Genomic DNA, 14,320 nt, shown 5'->3' with positions numbered 1-14,320 from the left:
AAGCCTAAGAACTCAAGTTTAACCTCCAGCTCCCACGTAAGCCAGAGGCACAGATGCATTGCACATGTTCACAAAGGGGAGCACATATCTGCAGTTTGCTTGCAGTGGCTAAAGGCCCTGGTGCAGTGCATCCATTCTGTCTCTCTCTGCCTCTCTCTCTGTCTCTCTCTCAAAAAAAAAAAAAACAAAACAAACAAACAAAAAAAGACCCACCATGGCCAAGCCATCATTTTAAAATACATTTTTATTTATATATTTATTTTACAGAGGAAGAGGGAGGGAGAGAGAGAGAGAGAGAGAAAGAACAGGCATGCCAGGGCCTCCAGCCACTGCAAACGAACTCCAGACGCTTGTGCCCCCTTGTGCCTCTGGCTGACGTGGGTTCTGGGGAATCAAACCTGGGTCCTTTGGCTTTGCAAGCAAATGCCTTAACCTCTAAGCCATCCCTCCAGCCCAAGCCATCAGTTTTAACTGGCCTCTAGTCCTGGGTCCCTCTATGGAATCTGGACCAGGCAGCACACAGCATACCGCATGGCTGCAGGGACTGGTCAGTCTTGCTGCCCCGTAAGTGACATGAGAATAGACCTACCTGTCTCCATGCATGTGCCAGGCCTGTAATAGTACAGTTCCATTAACGTACGCTGTATCACTAGTTATTTTGGAGAGGACAGAAGCATTCCTTGGCTTATCAAGCTTTCCAGAGTGTGACTTGAGACCTTAGCAGGCTGTGGAGCCCATCTGATGGACTTGGCCTGCCTTTAGGGCTCTGGATGGGAAGTACAGGGCCCAGAGGCCCGCAGGGGAGCTTGTTGAAGCCAGGGTCTTATGAGAGCCACATGTGAGAGCGGAAGGCATCACTAGCCTGGCTTGGCAAGGACATCCTGTTCTGGAGAGCCTTTGTTCCTCACAGAGTGGCCAGGTGGAGACAGGATGGTGTGGGCTCTGAGGACCAGGAACTCCCCGCTTTCTCAGCTCTGGCCAGCACCTGCCCAGGTGGGGGCTCAGTGCATGTTTGAGTAAACTTGGGAAGGAGTGACTGGGGTGGCATCTGCTGCACTGTAACACTTCTAGACGAGTCTGAGCTTTCGCGTTGTGCAAATCTGTGACCGTTGCAGTCAGCTCCCTGTTGCTGGGACAAGCGTTCAACCAGACACAGCTTATGGGAGGAAGAGGGTTTTTTATTTTTATTTTTATTTTTTTGGTTTTTCGAGGTAGGGTCTCACTCTGGTCCAGGCTGACCTGGAATTAACTCTGTAGTCTCAAAAGGCCTTGAACTCACGGCGATTCTCCTACCTCTGCCTCCCAAGTGCTGGGATTAAAGGCGTGCGCCACCACACCCGGCAAAGAGGGTTTATTTCAGGCTTACAAAATCCAGGGGAAATGCCACCAACGGCAGGATAGCTGGCTCACTTTCATAGACCCAAGCAAAGAGACACCCCCAAACAGCCAGCAGACACCACCAGCGAGCACGAACCACCAGAACTGCAGTTTCTCTGAGCACACCCAGTAGGGCACCACACAGACCTGCCCCCAAACACGCGTCAGAGCTGGGCTCCAAGACCTGCCCCCAGGGACACGTTCCTTGTTGCAGGGACCTGCCTGCTAGGGGCTGACGGTGCAAGCTTTTAATGAAACTCCTGAGTCTGTGGAGCCACACCTTCAAGCCATCCAAACTACCATGGTGACCTAGTCTTGTGGGAGGATTTAGGGGTGAGGTGAGGGAGGCAGGAAGAGAAAGAGGAGTGGAATGTAAGAGCAGTTTTGTGGGGACCTGGAGGCAATCTTCATAGCCTCTGAACACCCATGTGCAATCATCCTAGACTGTGGTTGTTTGGGGTTTTCTTGGGTCAAGTTAATAGTTTTTCTTGTCTCTTCCTTTTTTGTCACCTCTTCTTGTTGGTTCCGTCGCAGTACAGTAGGAGCATGCGTTAGCCTGGACAGCTGTGACAAAGATACCACAAATGGAGAGGTGAAAACAGCAACCATCGGTTTCTCACCATGGGTTTCTGCATGGGCAGGCTGTTTGTATCTCATGACAAGGAAACCTTTGTGACCTTATCTAACCCTAATCATCTGCCAGGGGCTCTGCCTCCTGGACTAAGGCTTCAACAAAAGAATTATAGGAGGTGCACTCAGACCGTTGCTGACACTTTCCACTTTTCTGCCCCTATTCCTTTCAGTTTCACATTTTCTGTATGCTAAATAATTAAATGGCCACATGTAGTAGTTGTTTTCTTTATGGCTCTGACAAAATACCTGATTAAGAAGCAGCATAATGCCAGGCAGGGTGGCTCACGCCATTAATCCCAGCACTCGGGAGGCAGAGGTAGGAGGATCACCATGAGTTTGAGGCCACCCTGAGACTACATAGTGAATTCCAGGTCAGCCTGGGCTAGAGTGAGACCCTACCTCAAAAACAAAAAACAAACAAAAAAACAAACAAACAAACAAAACAACCCTAACAAAATAAAACAAAATAAGCACAAGAGAGGACCAGCATATTTTGGCTGACAGTGTGAGCAGACACCATCTGTCATGTCAGGGAAGGTGTGGCAGAAGGAGCAAAAAGCAGCTTATTGTGTCCAGTCTGAATGCATCTCCTAAAATTCTTTAGTCTAAGCCCATAGTGACCCATAGTGGGCTGGTATTTGGCAGCAGGGTGTATGGCAGGTGATTAGGGTTAGATAATGTCATAAGGTTTCCTTGTGATGGGACTAATGCTCTTGGCAAAGTAAAAGAGACCTGACATAAGGTCTGTCCCACCTGTGAAAACACTATAAGAAGGGGTTGTCCAAAGCACAGAGCAACGGATGGCCATGCTCACTTCACTTTATCTCTCTCTCCTTTAACTTATTTTTATTTATTTGGGAGAGAGAGAGAAAGAGAGAGAGAATGGGCACACCAGGGCCTCCAGCTGTTAGAAACAAATTCCAGGTGCCTTCTTGTGCATCTGGCTTACTTGGGTCATGGGGAATCAAACCTAGGTCCTTTGGTTTTGCGGGGAGGTGCCTTAACCGCTAAGCCATTTCCCCAGCCCCCTCTCTCTCTTTTTAAACTTATTTATTTATTTGAGAGAGACAGAAAAAGGCAGATGGGGGAGGGAGAGGAGAGAGGATGGGCGGCGCGCCTGGGTCTCTAGCCAACTGCAAATGAACTCCTGACACCTGTGCCACGTGCCACCTTGTTCATCTGGCTTTATGTGGGTCCTGGGGAATTGAATCTGGGTTCTTTGGCTTTGTAGACAAGTGCCTTAACTGCTAAGCCATCTCTTCAGCCCGCTTTCTCTTTTTTTATGCAGTCTGGGACCTCAGCCCATGGAATGGTGCCACCTGCCCTTAGGGTGGGTCTTCCCACCTCAGTTAAGCTAATCTAGACCCTCCTCTGCAGACTTGCCCAGAGATTTTTCTCCTAGATGATTCTGTATCCAGTCAAGCTGATTCTAAATTGTGTGCAAAGTTGGCATCAAAGTGCTCATTGTGAATCTGCGCGGCTCTTGCATAGGAAATCCCATGATAAAAGTTTAGCTGCCATTGACTTTGAAGGTGCCCATTTCTATTTGTTTCTACCTTGTTCTTGTGCAGGTTTTTAATATCAGTAAGTTGGTGTCATCCGCTAAGTAATATGTCACCATGTCACAACTGTTGTTGGGATTGTAACTAAAAGCCCTTAGCCTTCACAATGCCGACTTCTTTTATAGTATTATATTATGGCTTTTTATTTTTTATTGTTTTTGGTTTTTCGAGGTAGGGTCTCACTCTAGTCCAGACTGACCTGGAATTCACTCTGTAGTCTCAGGGGTGGCCTCGAACTCATGGTGATCATCCTACCTCTGCCTCCCGAGTGCTGGGATTAAGGGCATGCACCACCACGCCTGGCTGAACACACTTCTTAGAACGCAGTACTCTGGTCCTGGGCTTTTGTAGGTGATATTCAGTCCCATTTCCCCAGTACCCTTGCAAAGTTGTTGCTCTTTTTCGCATGCTAGCTGGGAGTGGAGGCTGAGGGTAGTCAGGCTCAAGGCTACCTAGCTGATAAGGGAGAAGTCAGGATTTGAACTCTGATGCCACTCCTGGAATCCAAGGTCACTATGGAAGAATGACTCTAAAGACGGCACGTTAAGGAGGCAAAACCAAGCCAGCATGCACATGCTGGAATTCATTTAGGCCACCATGCCTCCTCCAGCTCCTCATTTTCCCATGTAGTGTCCCTAGCGTCAGTTGTAACAGAAGTTCATACCCTACATGCCCAGGAAAAAGGTTCCTGTCCTCAAAATAGTCTAATTATTATTGAGTTTTGTTTCTCTACTTCACACTGTAAGGTTCTTTGGGCCCCCAACTGTACATAGAGTTGATGGGATCTGCTTTCTGACAGAGAAATTGACCCCCCCCCCCAAAGAATACGATAGAATGAATAGGCTGCAGGAACCTTGCCACGAAAATAAACTAGTGGTGACGGTGTGATGGCTTCCCCAAAAGTTGTTTTCCAGAGCAGCCTTCATCTTGCTGTCCGCTCCCTTCCCCCCTGCCACTTGCCTTCCCTTAGAGACTGACATCATTATCCGCTGTTTTCACTTAAGTGCAAAAGTAAACTTGAGTTCTCAGTGTTTCCTGGAAATTCCATGTCATGGAGTCCTGGGAAGCAGTTGGGGTGGTCTGGTGTTTTGTTTGACACCCCCCGATATGAACTAGGAGCCGAGGTAAATCTGCAGGCTGTGGAGCTGTCCTGATGCAGGAGTTTGATTCCAGATGTGCTCATCCAAACATCCTTGGCCTTAGTTATGGAGGACATTCCTTGAAGTGGAGGAATTTGAAAATGTGTTGAGCAATTTGGTTGGTTTTATTTTTAGCATAGTTTTTTTGGGGGGGGGGTCACAATTTAGATAACCTATCCAGCTAATTGGTCCTATGGGTGAAGACAGTGCGGGAAAACAGTTGAGTTTTCATTCAGTTGTGTGATACTTAGAAAGTCACTGCACCGAATGTGGAGCAGGAGGAGGGTCCCCCACACCCCCGACACCTACACGGAGATGCAATCTTTCCCCAGCGGCTTCAGTGGAAGACCCAGGAGGTCAAGTGTAGAGGGATTCTGAGCCAGGGGTTGGGACCCAGCTGCTTCCCCACTGGAAAATGGGATTGGGCATCTGCCATCCCTGTCCTCTCACATTGTAGGTCAGCTGTGTTTAGAATCAGAACTGAGGCTTTGCACACCACTCCGAGCTGCCTTTCTCCTTGGCTTCCCACCCTTGGCCTGGACCCCGTTGTGCAGGATGAGCCCCTGCATGGAGTGTGTCTTTGTTAAAAACTCTTCTGGTGGCCAAAGATGGTGCTGCAGACGGAACCCCGGAAGGTGGCCCTGTGCTTTATTCGCCCCAATTTGCCCCAACTTCTGCACACTGTGCCAGGGTGGTCTCCTTGGAGGCTTGGACTTGCTAGGCTGGTAGCGGAGGAGCCAGGCCAGGAGGCGGCCTCTGGGACTGTCTTGATTGAGTCTCTCTCCAGCCTAGCCCGTCTGAAGAAGGCAGAGGTGGGCAGTCCTCAATTATCCCTGTAGCCATGTTTACCTGTCCTGGCAGTCCTGCTCAGCCTAGGGAGGGGGAGACCATTTCCTTCTTCCTGGAGGGGACCCCCCTCCCCAAACCCTGTTGTTGGTCAGCTGCCTGGACCACCTTGCCCCTCCCTCCCGGGACTGCTGGCTGCCTACCCAGCGTTGCATTTACATGTCAAAGGCACACAATGCAGGCGGGCGGGCGCTGGGGCTGGGAGGCCGGGGCTTGACGTGGGAGCCGAGGGAGGGTCTTCGCCCTCTCCCCCGCCCCGTTTCCGCCAGCGATGGAGCTTTGTGAAGATGCAGGCTTGGTGGTGGTGATGACATCACCGTGTCCCTCTCGGGCTGCCTGGGGCTGTGAGAGGGGAGATCGCTGGAGACCTTAGCTCACGGCCCCGGCTCCCCTGGCGCGCACACCTAGGCGCGCGCCGGCCGCACTCGCGCGCGCACACCCGGCCTCGGCTCGGCGCTCGCTCGCCCTCCCGGGAGCCCGGCCCGGGCCGTGAGCTGCCGCTCATCGCCGACACCGCCGCCACCGCCACCGCCACCGCCGCCGCCACCACCGCCACCGCCACGGATGCCAGCAGCTGTTCCCATCTGCAGTGCAGCAGCCCCGGCCGCCGGCCGGCCCGCCCCGGGCTGGAGGAACCGCACCAGGACGCTGGCCCTGCCCGCGGCTAGCCTGCACGCCAGGGCGCAGCGAGGATGGGAGGGTCGCAGTCCCTGCAGCCAGCCCCAGCCAGTGACCTGAACCCCGAGGTTTCTGAGGCCATGTAAGTGCAGCGCTTGGCCGCATGGAGCCTCCCGCCACCCCCAGCCGGGGAGGAGGAGAGGCTGCCCGGCTTTGTTAGTGCGTCTCTCTCTCTCTCTCTCCCACTCTCCCTCGAAGCCGCCGAGAAGCCTGAAACCCGGGGCTGCCTGGCATTCCCCGCAGCCTTTGCAAGGTTTTACCTGGTGGCTGCCGCTTGTAGCATTTTGTGCCTTGGCCTGACTGAGCATCTGGAGGTCCAGAAATTGTGCCGGAAGCAGAAATAACCTTCTGGAATTTGCTTTTGGTGGTCGAGCAGTAGGGTGCATGGTTGGGGAGGTGGTGGTGGGCTTCTGCACTCTCAGTGTCTTAGGCTCTACACCCCCTACACAGTGGTATTTCCTGCTAGGAAACGGGCTGCATCGGGCAGGGAAGCCTCCTCCTAGGAACAAGCCTGATTTGCCGAGCCATGGGGACAGAGTATGCAGGCAGCTCCTGGCCTGGCTGGACAGATGGTGCGGAGCTTAGTGCGTGAGTGTACAGTCCGGTTAGCCCAAGAGTCTCCCATGTGCCCCTCTCTGGTGAACACCGAGGACCAGGCCGCTGGTTATTCGTAGAGACAGCCAAACAGCCTTGTCATTGGTGGAGGCAGCACTTGACTGTGCCGCGGCGATCCAGGAATCCGATCATGCCTCTAAACCACAGAGCCAGTGTGCTCGGAAGCGGCCAGTGTCCTGGAGGAGTGTTTATTACAACTGCCGGTTATGTTCTGGTCGGCTCGGTTACATATCCAGGCATGTTTGGAGGACGGGCCTTACTGACTAGATCTGCCTGTTGGGTCACATGTCTGCATGTCAGGCTGCTGTCTAAAGTGGGCCTCCCAGTACACTCTTGAGGTCTGCTTGTATTCCAAGGGGAACAATATTTCTGGGGACTTTGGGGGAGGGGGTGGAGGTGGTAAAGCCATGGGTTCTTCGGAGTCTTTGATGTGTGGGTTAAAAAGTAACAGGGACTGGCCTGTGTGCTGCGGGTTGGGATGGGACCCCAAGGGAGGGGGAGGGCTTCTTCTCTGGCTCCCTTGCTTGGGCTTCAGTGAGAAGCTGGCCCCGTGGGGGCAATGTCATGTTGTATGGGCCTCGTGGTTTTCTAGGCTCTGGCTCTTGGGTATTGAGTGGTTCCTAGAAGGCAGGTGTGCATCCATCATTCCTCTCCACCCCTGTAACTCGAGAACGCAGCTTCTTACAATGGAGGTGCCTTGTGTTTGGGGATTTTTATTTTGTTGCCGTTGTTACATCATGCTGTCCTTCATTCAGATGCAGCATTGTTAGGTGCATGGAAATGCACGCTGCCACGTGGGACTCGGGAAAAGAAGCCTTTCAGCTTAATTTTTAGAAGTCTCTGAACTGGGACTCAGTGACAGGAGCCCATAGCTAGCCCAGCTCTTACCTGCCCAAGCACTGAAGAGACCATGTGCTTGGGACCATGTGCTTCACGGCCGCCCAACGTTCTGCTCACTAATCCCCAACGCCCCTGTTCTCTTTCCCAGTTGAGTGGGTGCCTTGTGTTCCGTCAGCTGAGGGCTGAGCCTGGGGAGATTCTATGAGGAGCCGTCCTCTTGGATAACATCCCCTAAGGTTCTCCCCTTTGGGAAGAGTGGCAATGGAGAGTGAAACTTGAGGCTGAGCAGCCACATTGGGATGAAAGCTTCTCCTCCAACATTTGCATGGCTCTGTTGGTTCATAGCCACCGGCCGAGGCTCCTTGCCCTGGAGCGGATCCTTCTGAAACACCCTGGAATGTGATCGTGAGGACTGGTCACTCATTCACAAAATCCCACCCTTTGCCCCCCCCCCCCCAGCATGTTTGCTCTAAACAATTAAGAGAGAAGGAATAGTTGGGGGAGGGGGTGCTGTCCTTTGCAACCCTTCTCTGAGTAACTAGGGCTCTTGCTTGTTCCCCTACGGATGTGCGATGTCCAGTCTAGAGGTTTGCTCGTTCGTTTGTTTTTTAATGCGTTGAGAGAGCGGCCCTTTCTTGGGCAGGCACCGGTCTTTCGTGGTAGTATTGCCACACACCTAAAAATGCCTGCACATGAATAATACACGAGCTTTGTAGCGGGGTCCGTGGCAGGCAAGAGCTTCAGTTGAAAGATGATGCTTCAAGGATAGAGACAACGTGGTATGCTCACCTGCTGCTGGCCCCAGTTTGTGACAGCCCGAATCTAGAGTGGACATGTCCCTTTTCTCTGATGAGAGCTGGATGGACAGAGGGCCATGTGTAAGAGCGAAAAACAAAAGAGCATTGGGAAGTGACTGAAGAATTTTCTTCCAAAGAATACGTTTGCGGTGGCGTCCAGTTTGTGCGCCTTTGGGTGGATTCTCAACCTTCAGCTGGTGGCTGCACACTGCCTGGGGAACAGCGGGAGGGAGGGAACCTTGAGCAGGTGCGGGAGGCCGGGTGACAGTTCAAGGTGACCAGCCCCTTGCTGCTCAAGGTGGTTCACAGCCTGCAGTTGTGGCTTCTCTGGGAGCCTGTTAGAAGCACAGTTTCAGGCCCCGCTCCTGAGTAGAATCTCCATTTTTCCCAGGGGGCTTTGGCAGGACGCCTGCGTGGTTTGGGGCAGGTCAGAGTTTGAGAAGCCCGAGCTGCTTACAGCCTCTTCTCCATCTGAAATCAGTCGCTGCTTCGGTCCTGTCTGGGAAAGAAGTTCCACGGCAGCAGGAGCGACTTCCCAAATTAAAGTTGGGTAGCATGAGAAAGAAGAGAAGAGAGGGACCCCTACCGTGGAAGTCCTTATTTCTCAGCATACATGAGGGCAGGGGTGGGAAGCTCTCATGGAAAGGAGTCCCATTGATTAGCCCAGTGTTTCCCCCCTCCTGCAGGAGCCCCTGGGGACTAGATTTCTGCTAAGTGAACTGTCTGTTAAATACTCTGTCCTCCACGGAGTTGGAGGCTTGTTCCGGGGCTCCCCCGTCTTCCTCCAGAGGCACTCACCCTAGTAGAGAGCCCAGCAGGGCAGCCAGTACCATCGGGAAGCCAAAATGGGGGTTCTGTTCCAGACCAGACTGCGGCCCGCTCTTCAGCGCACACGTACGTGTCTGGGCTCCAGAAATCAGACTGCAAATGTGGCAAGTCACAGGTCCATGGCTCTGGGGTCAGCCTAAGACAAGGAGGAGGAGCAGAAGAAGGATGAAGTCTTAGACAGGCTCTAGGGTTGGGTGCGCCTGCAGAGGAGGTGCAGATAAGCGAGTGTGAAGTGGACGTTTTCCTCTGATGACTAAGGGGGTGATGTGGCTTTAGTCCACACAGGGCCTGCTTTGGGGAAAGTTCATGGTTTGGGGAAGTTGAGGAGAAGGTGGGTGGAATCAGAAGTAGCTAGAGAGCCCTCAGGACAGAGAGATCGATCCTTCAGTACCTCCTCACTAGGGGGGTGACTGGGAGCTGTTTACCCATCTGTGGCCACAGAACAGACAGTGGGGTTCTCTCCCTTTGCATGGTGGGGCTCCTGACTCTTCTTATATGTCAGCCTGGGAACTGAGTGGGCCCTGGATTCTGATCTTGCCCACCTGCTTGAAAGGTTTTCTTAGAGGTAGGAGTGGTCACAAGACACCGAAGGATCAGGGATGCTCTGTGCCTAAAAGTTGCCCGCCAGCCCTGCCAGTCACTCTGGAATGTCTCCTGGGCCCCAGCAGCATCTTTAACTCTCACAATATCCCTTTCAAAGCCTATTTCCTCTTTTAAAATTTAATTTATTTGATAGAGAGAAAGAGGTAGAGGAGAGAGAGAGAGAAAGGCCTCTCAGGGCCTTCAGCCACTATAAACAAACTCCAGACACATGCGCCCCCTTGTGCATCTTGCTTACGTGGGTGGGTCTTGGGGAATCAAACCTGGGTCCTTTGGCTTTGCAGGCAAATGCCTTACCTGCTAAGCCATCTCTCTAGCCCCAAAGCCTATTTCTTGAGGGACCATTGGCTAAGTCACTTAACTTCCCTCATGTGGACTGCAGATGGTTTCTGAGTCCAGGAATCAGATTTTACTTCAGATATTACTGTTGGGCACAGGTTATCATTCCCACCAAAACAGAACCTGCTTCAAAGTGTCAATGAGAAGGCAGGCTTGAGGCTGCTCCCCCTCTCTCTGGCCTGGCCCATGGCCCAGTGCCCAGGACCACAAGCTTGCTGGTCCTTCATTGTCTTTGAGAGGTTCTTATGGAGGTTTGCACTTTGAGGGGCTGAAGGCAGTAGTGTTAGTGGGTTCCCAGTAACTCCCAGGCATGCAAGGGGTCATGCCAGCTCTTTCTGCTAGGACTCTGGAATGGGGTACCCTGCTGCTGGTGGGACAAGAAATTAGGTCTTGGATATTGGTCATTGTGACTGTCTTTGCAGGTGAACAGTGCCTCAAGGTCCTGGGCTTCTGGGTCACTATTCTCCAACAAACCTTGTCTCTGTTTCATTCTACTGTCTACAGCATGTTTCTGTGCCTATCTTGTTGTTGCCTAGGAAACTACATTAGCCTGAAATATCATTGGCTGCTCTAGCTAGATGGATTTTACCTCAGCTAGGGCAGCACGGGGGGTGTGGGGTAAGCAAAGGGTGTTGTACAATTCCATCCTAACGCCTTAAGATTGACAACGTGGACTTAGGCATTGTGAACAATTGTTCCGTGAAAACTCGGTTGTATGGGCTCATGCTTTTGTTTCTGAGAGGGGTCTGACTAGTGAGCAGAGACCGAGTGCGTCAGACCAGCTCTCACAGACCCATCACATGTTGGATGTGATAGCTCAGATGACATTCTGTTTATATTTATGAATACTCCTTAACAGTTGCTTCTGGAGAGCAGGTGGGTGCAGCTTGTGGGTGCCAAACATGGAAACAGAGCTGGATGTGGCAGACTCGACACCAGGAGGGAAGAGCTCTTTCACTAACCTCACTGACAGACTCACACTCAGCAGAAACTTGCGTGCAAATGTCTCTCAGGCTTTTCAGCTATACACTATATTTTCAGCTATATTCTATGTGTTAGTTCTGGGAGGTAGGCAGATTTTATACAGAAGGAAACTGAGCCCCCCGGATGTTCAGTAAATTCCTGTAAAGTGAGAGAGGGTCAGTATTTTAGGCTTTCGCTGAAATATATATCAGCTCTGCTATTGTAGTATAAGAAAGCTGCCCTAGATGATATGTCAACTCCTGTCCCAGTAAAACTTTATTCATACAGGGCTGGAGAGATAGCGTAGTGGTTAAGCACTTGCCTGTGTAGCCTAAGGACCCTGGTTCGAGGCTCGATTCCCCAGGACCCACCTTAGCCAGATGCACAAGGGGGCACACGCATCTAGAGTTCGTTTGCAGTGGCTAGAGGTCCTGGCGTACCTATTGTCTCTCTTTCTCTCTGTATCTGCCTCTTTCTCTCTCTGTCTGTTGCTCTCAAATAATTAAATTTTAAAAAATCTTTGTCCATACCAAAATGGGTGCTGGGGTATAGCTTCCTAATGTCTGGTCACTCAGATGGTTGGCCCAGGGTGTCCCTGGCCCCGGTGACTGCAGATTGTCAGCGTAGGAATCCCTGCGCCTGTAGCCCAGGCACCCTTCTTTCTCTTTCTGTGAGCTGCGTCCTCTGTGCCCATAGATGTAAACAATAGTATATGCCGAGAGCTCCCCGCTTGCATCCTTTCCCCTCTGAGCACTAGCCTTTCTTCCTGCCTCCCATGGTAATAAGGCCCTGGGTTCAGTCCCCATCACCTCCAAAACAAAAACAGAAAGAATAAATATGCAAGCCCTGTGTGGTAGCTCACGTTTTCTTTTTTAACAAACAATTGTTTTGTTTAAAAAATACTTTTATTTTTATTTATTTATTCGAAGAGAGAGGGGGAGAGAGTGAAAGAATGGGTGTGCCAGGGCCTCCAGCCACTGCAAACGAACTCCAGATGTGTGTGTCCCCTTGTGCCTCTGGCTAATGTGGGTCCTGGGGAATTGAGCCTTGAACCAGGGTCCTTAGGCTTCACAGGCAAGCGCTTAACTGCTGAGCCATCTCTCTAGCCCATGGCTCACATTTTTAATTCCAGCACTGGAGAGGCTGAAGTAAGAGGATCAGAGTGAATTTGAGTCCTACTTGGGCTACAGAGTGAGTCTCAGCAAAGCAGGACCAAAGGCAGTCTGATGCCAAAAGGTCCACACAGCCTTGTCACAACTCCGCAGCATTTGTGCTAGTCCCTGTGTTGCCCAGACTTCCATAGTTTCCACAGAGAAGAGGAAAGAAAGCTAGGGCAGAGGCAGGCATGCCCTTGGAGGGCAGAGGAAGGGATGGGAAAGGAACTGAGCTCAGGTCTGTGAGAGAAGAGACATCCAAGAACACACCCACCCGGGGTGTGTTCTAGCTTGGGCTAGAGCGAGACCCTGGTTCAAAAAACCCAAAAACCAAACAAAAAACCAGAAGGGGGCTGGAGAGATGGCATAGTGGTTAAGGCATTTGCCTGTGAAGCCTAAGGACCCAGGTTCTACTCTCCAGATCCCCACCTTAGCCAATGCAGAGGTGAGGCAAGCGCAAGGTCGCACATGCCCACTAGGTGGCGCAAGCGTCTGGAGATCGGTTGTAGCAGCAGAGGCCCTGGTGTGCCCATTCTCTCTCACTTGCTCTTGCTCTCTCTCTTAAAAAAGTGTGTGTGTGTGGGGGGGGGGGTTGGAACACTGGAACTGGGCCACAGAGCCAGCCCAGTCCTGTCTTCCCCATGTTAGCACAGGCACCTCATCCCTGGTTTGTCAAAAACATGAAGTTCGAGGTTTGTTCTCTCCTTTTCTGTTACCCTCTATCATCACAGCCCAGGCCATTCATTGGCCTTTCTTGGCTAAAACTCCTGGTCTGGACTGGAGAGATGGCTTAGCAGTTAAGCACTTGCCTGTGAAGCCTAAGGACCCCGGTTCGAGGCTCGATTCCCCAGGACCCAGATGCCCAAGGGGGCGTAAGCGTCTGGAGTTCTTTTGCAATGTCTGGAGGCCCTGGCACGCCCATTCTCTCTCTCTCTATCTGCCTCTTTCTCTCTGTGTGTCTGTCACTCTCAAATCAATAAGTAAAAAATTTAAAAAAAAAAAGCAATTTATAAAACTCCTGGTCTGAATCCCATTGCTTTTAGTTTAAAATGCAAACCCTTTACTGGGTCTCAAGTCACCTGTCTGCACAGCTCTCCTGGCTTTGGGCCTTTGCCTGTGATGCGCTGCAGGGTCCTAGAGAAGCTTGCCTTGTGCTGGTAATGGCTGGCTTCTTCCCCACCTCTTATCTCCACAGGCTTTCCCATCATTGTCTTCCAGTGTCCTCCAGCAAAACCGTTGCGATGGCAGTCAGAGTCTAGAATCTGTACTGTTGAATGCAATGCCTACTAGATACATATGCATCTCAGAAACCAAATTTTTAGTTGAACTGAATTAACATCCATTTATATAGCCACCCATGGCAGGTGGCTGTTACATTGTATTTACCAGCCCAGGTCTATATTAGTCTCTGTTTCCCATCCTTCAATGCTCAGCTCAGTTTGAGATGACCTGATGTATGTAACCGCTCTCATCCGAGTGAAGTGAAGTCTCCTTCCTTAGGTGTCTATATACAGCACCCAGCCAAGTTCCAGCACATAGTGGATTCTCAGTAATGTGTGCCTGGACAAACAAATGGGCATCTACTGTAAGACCCCCAAAACGAGGACCCCAGAAATGGCGACACCCCAAATCACTCACGAGAAATGGTCTTGATGCAAACAGCAAGAGGATTTTTATTCCAAGTGCGCTGGGGCCCACAGTCGTACACCACGCAGGGGTAGAGGACTGCAGAGCCCCAGATGCAGGAACAGGACAGTTTTTACAGGGTTTTTAACAAAGCCTGTGCATTAGACCAATCATTTTTTCAACATCAGGAGCCCGCGGGGTGCGAGCCAGTCAGTTTGTGCCACTCCATAGTTTTTAAGCCAATTAGTTTAATTTGTTCAAGCTCCTCGTGGACCAATCAGTCTCCTATGACCTTGGTGGTCAGCATTTGCGCAGGTCCTTGG

At 51.4% G+C, this 14,320-nt stretch overlaps 1 protein-coding gene across 6 annotated transcripts in view; it reads left to right on the top strand.

Annotated features, from left to right (window-relative positions):
• The window catches only part of Tacc2 (transforming acidic coiled-coil containing protein 2), a 218,070-nt gene that overhangs the window by 130,549 nt on the left and 73,201 nt on the right, over positions 1–14,320 (top strand). For 2 of the 6 annotated variants that reach the window (XM_045155647.1, XM_004659279.3), the window contains exon 1: positions 6,178–6,317. The exons of the other annotated variants lie outside the window; for them this stretch is intronic. In XM_045155647.1, the coding sequence (XP_045011582.1) occupies positions 6,250–6,317 (68 nt within the window). In that variant the 5' untranslated portion in view covers positions 6,178–6,249. Of the gene's footprint in view, positions 1–6,177; positions 6,318–14,320 lie in introns of those variants that run through there. 6 annotated transcript variants of the gene reach the window in all.

Source organism: Jaculus jaculus, chromosome 1 (genome assembly GCF_020740685.1).
Source record: "Jaculus jaculus isolate mJacJac1 chromosome 1, mJacJac1.mat.Y.cur, whole genome shotgun sequence".
Lineage (NCBI taxonomy): Eukaryota > Metazoa > Chordata > Mammalia > Rodentia > Dipodidae > Jaculus > Jaculus jaculus.
This window is presented reverse-complemented; position numbering and strand designations above follow the sequence as displayed.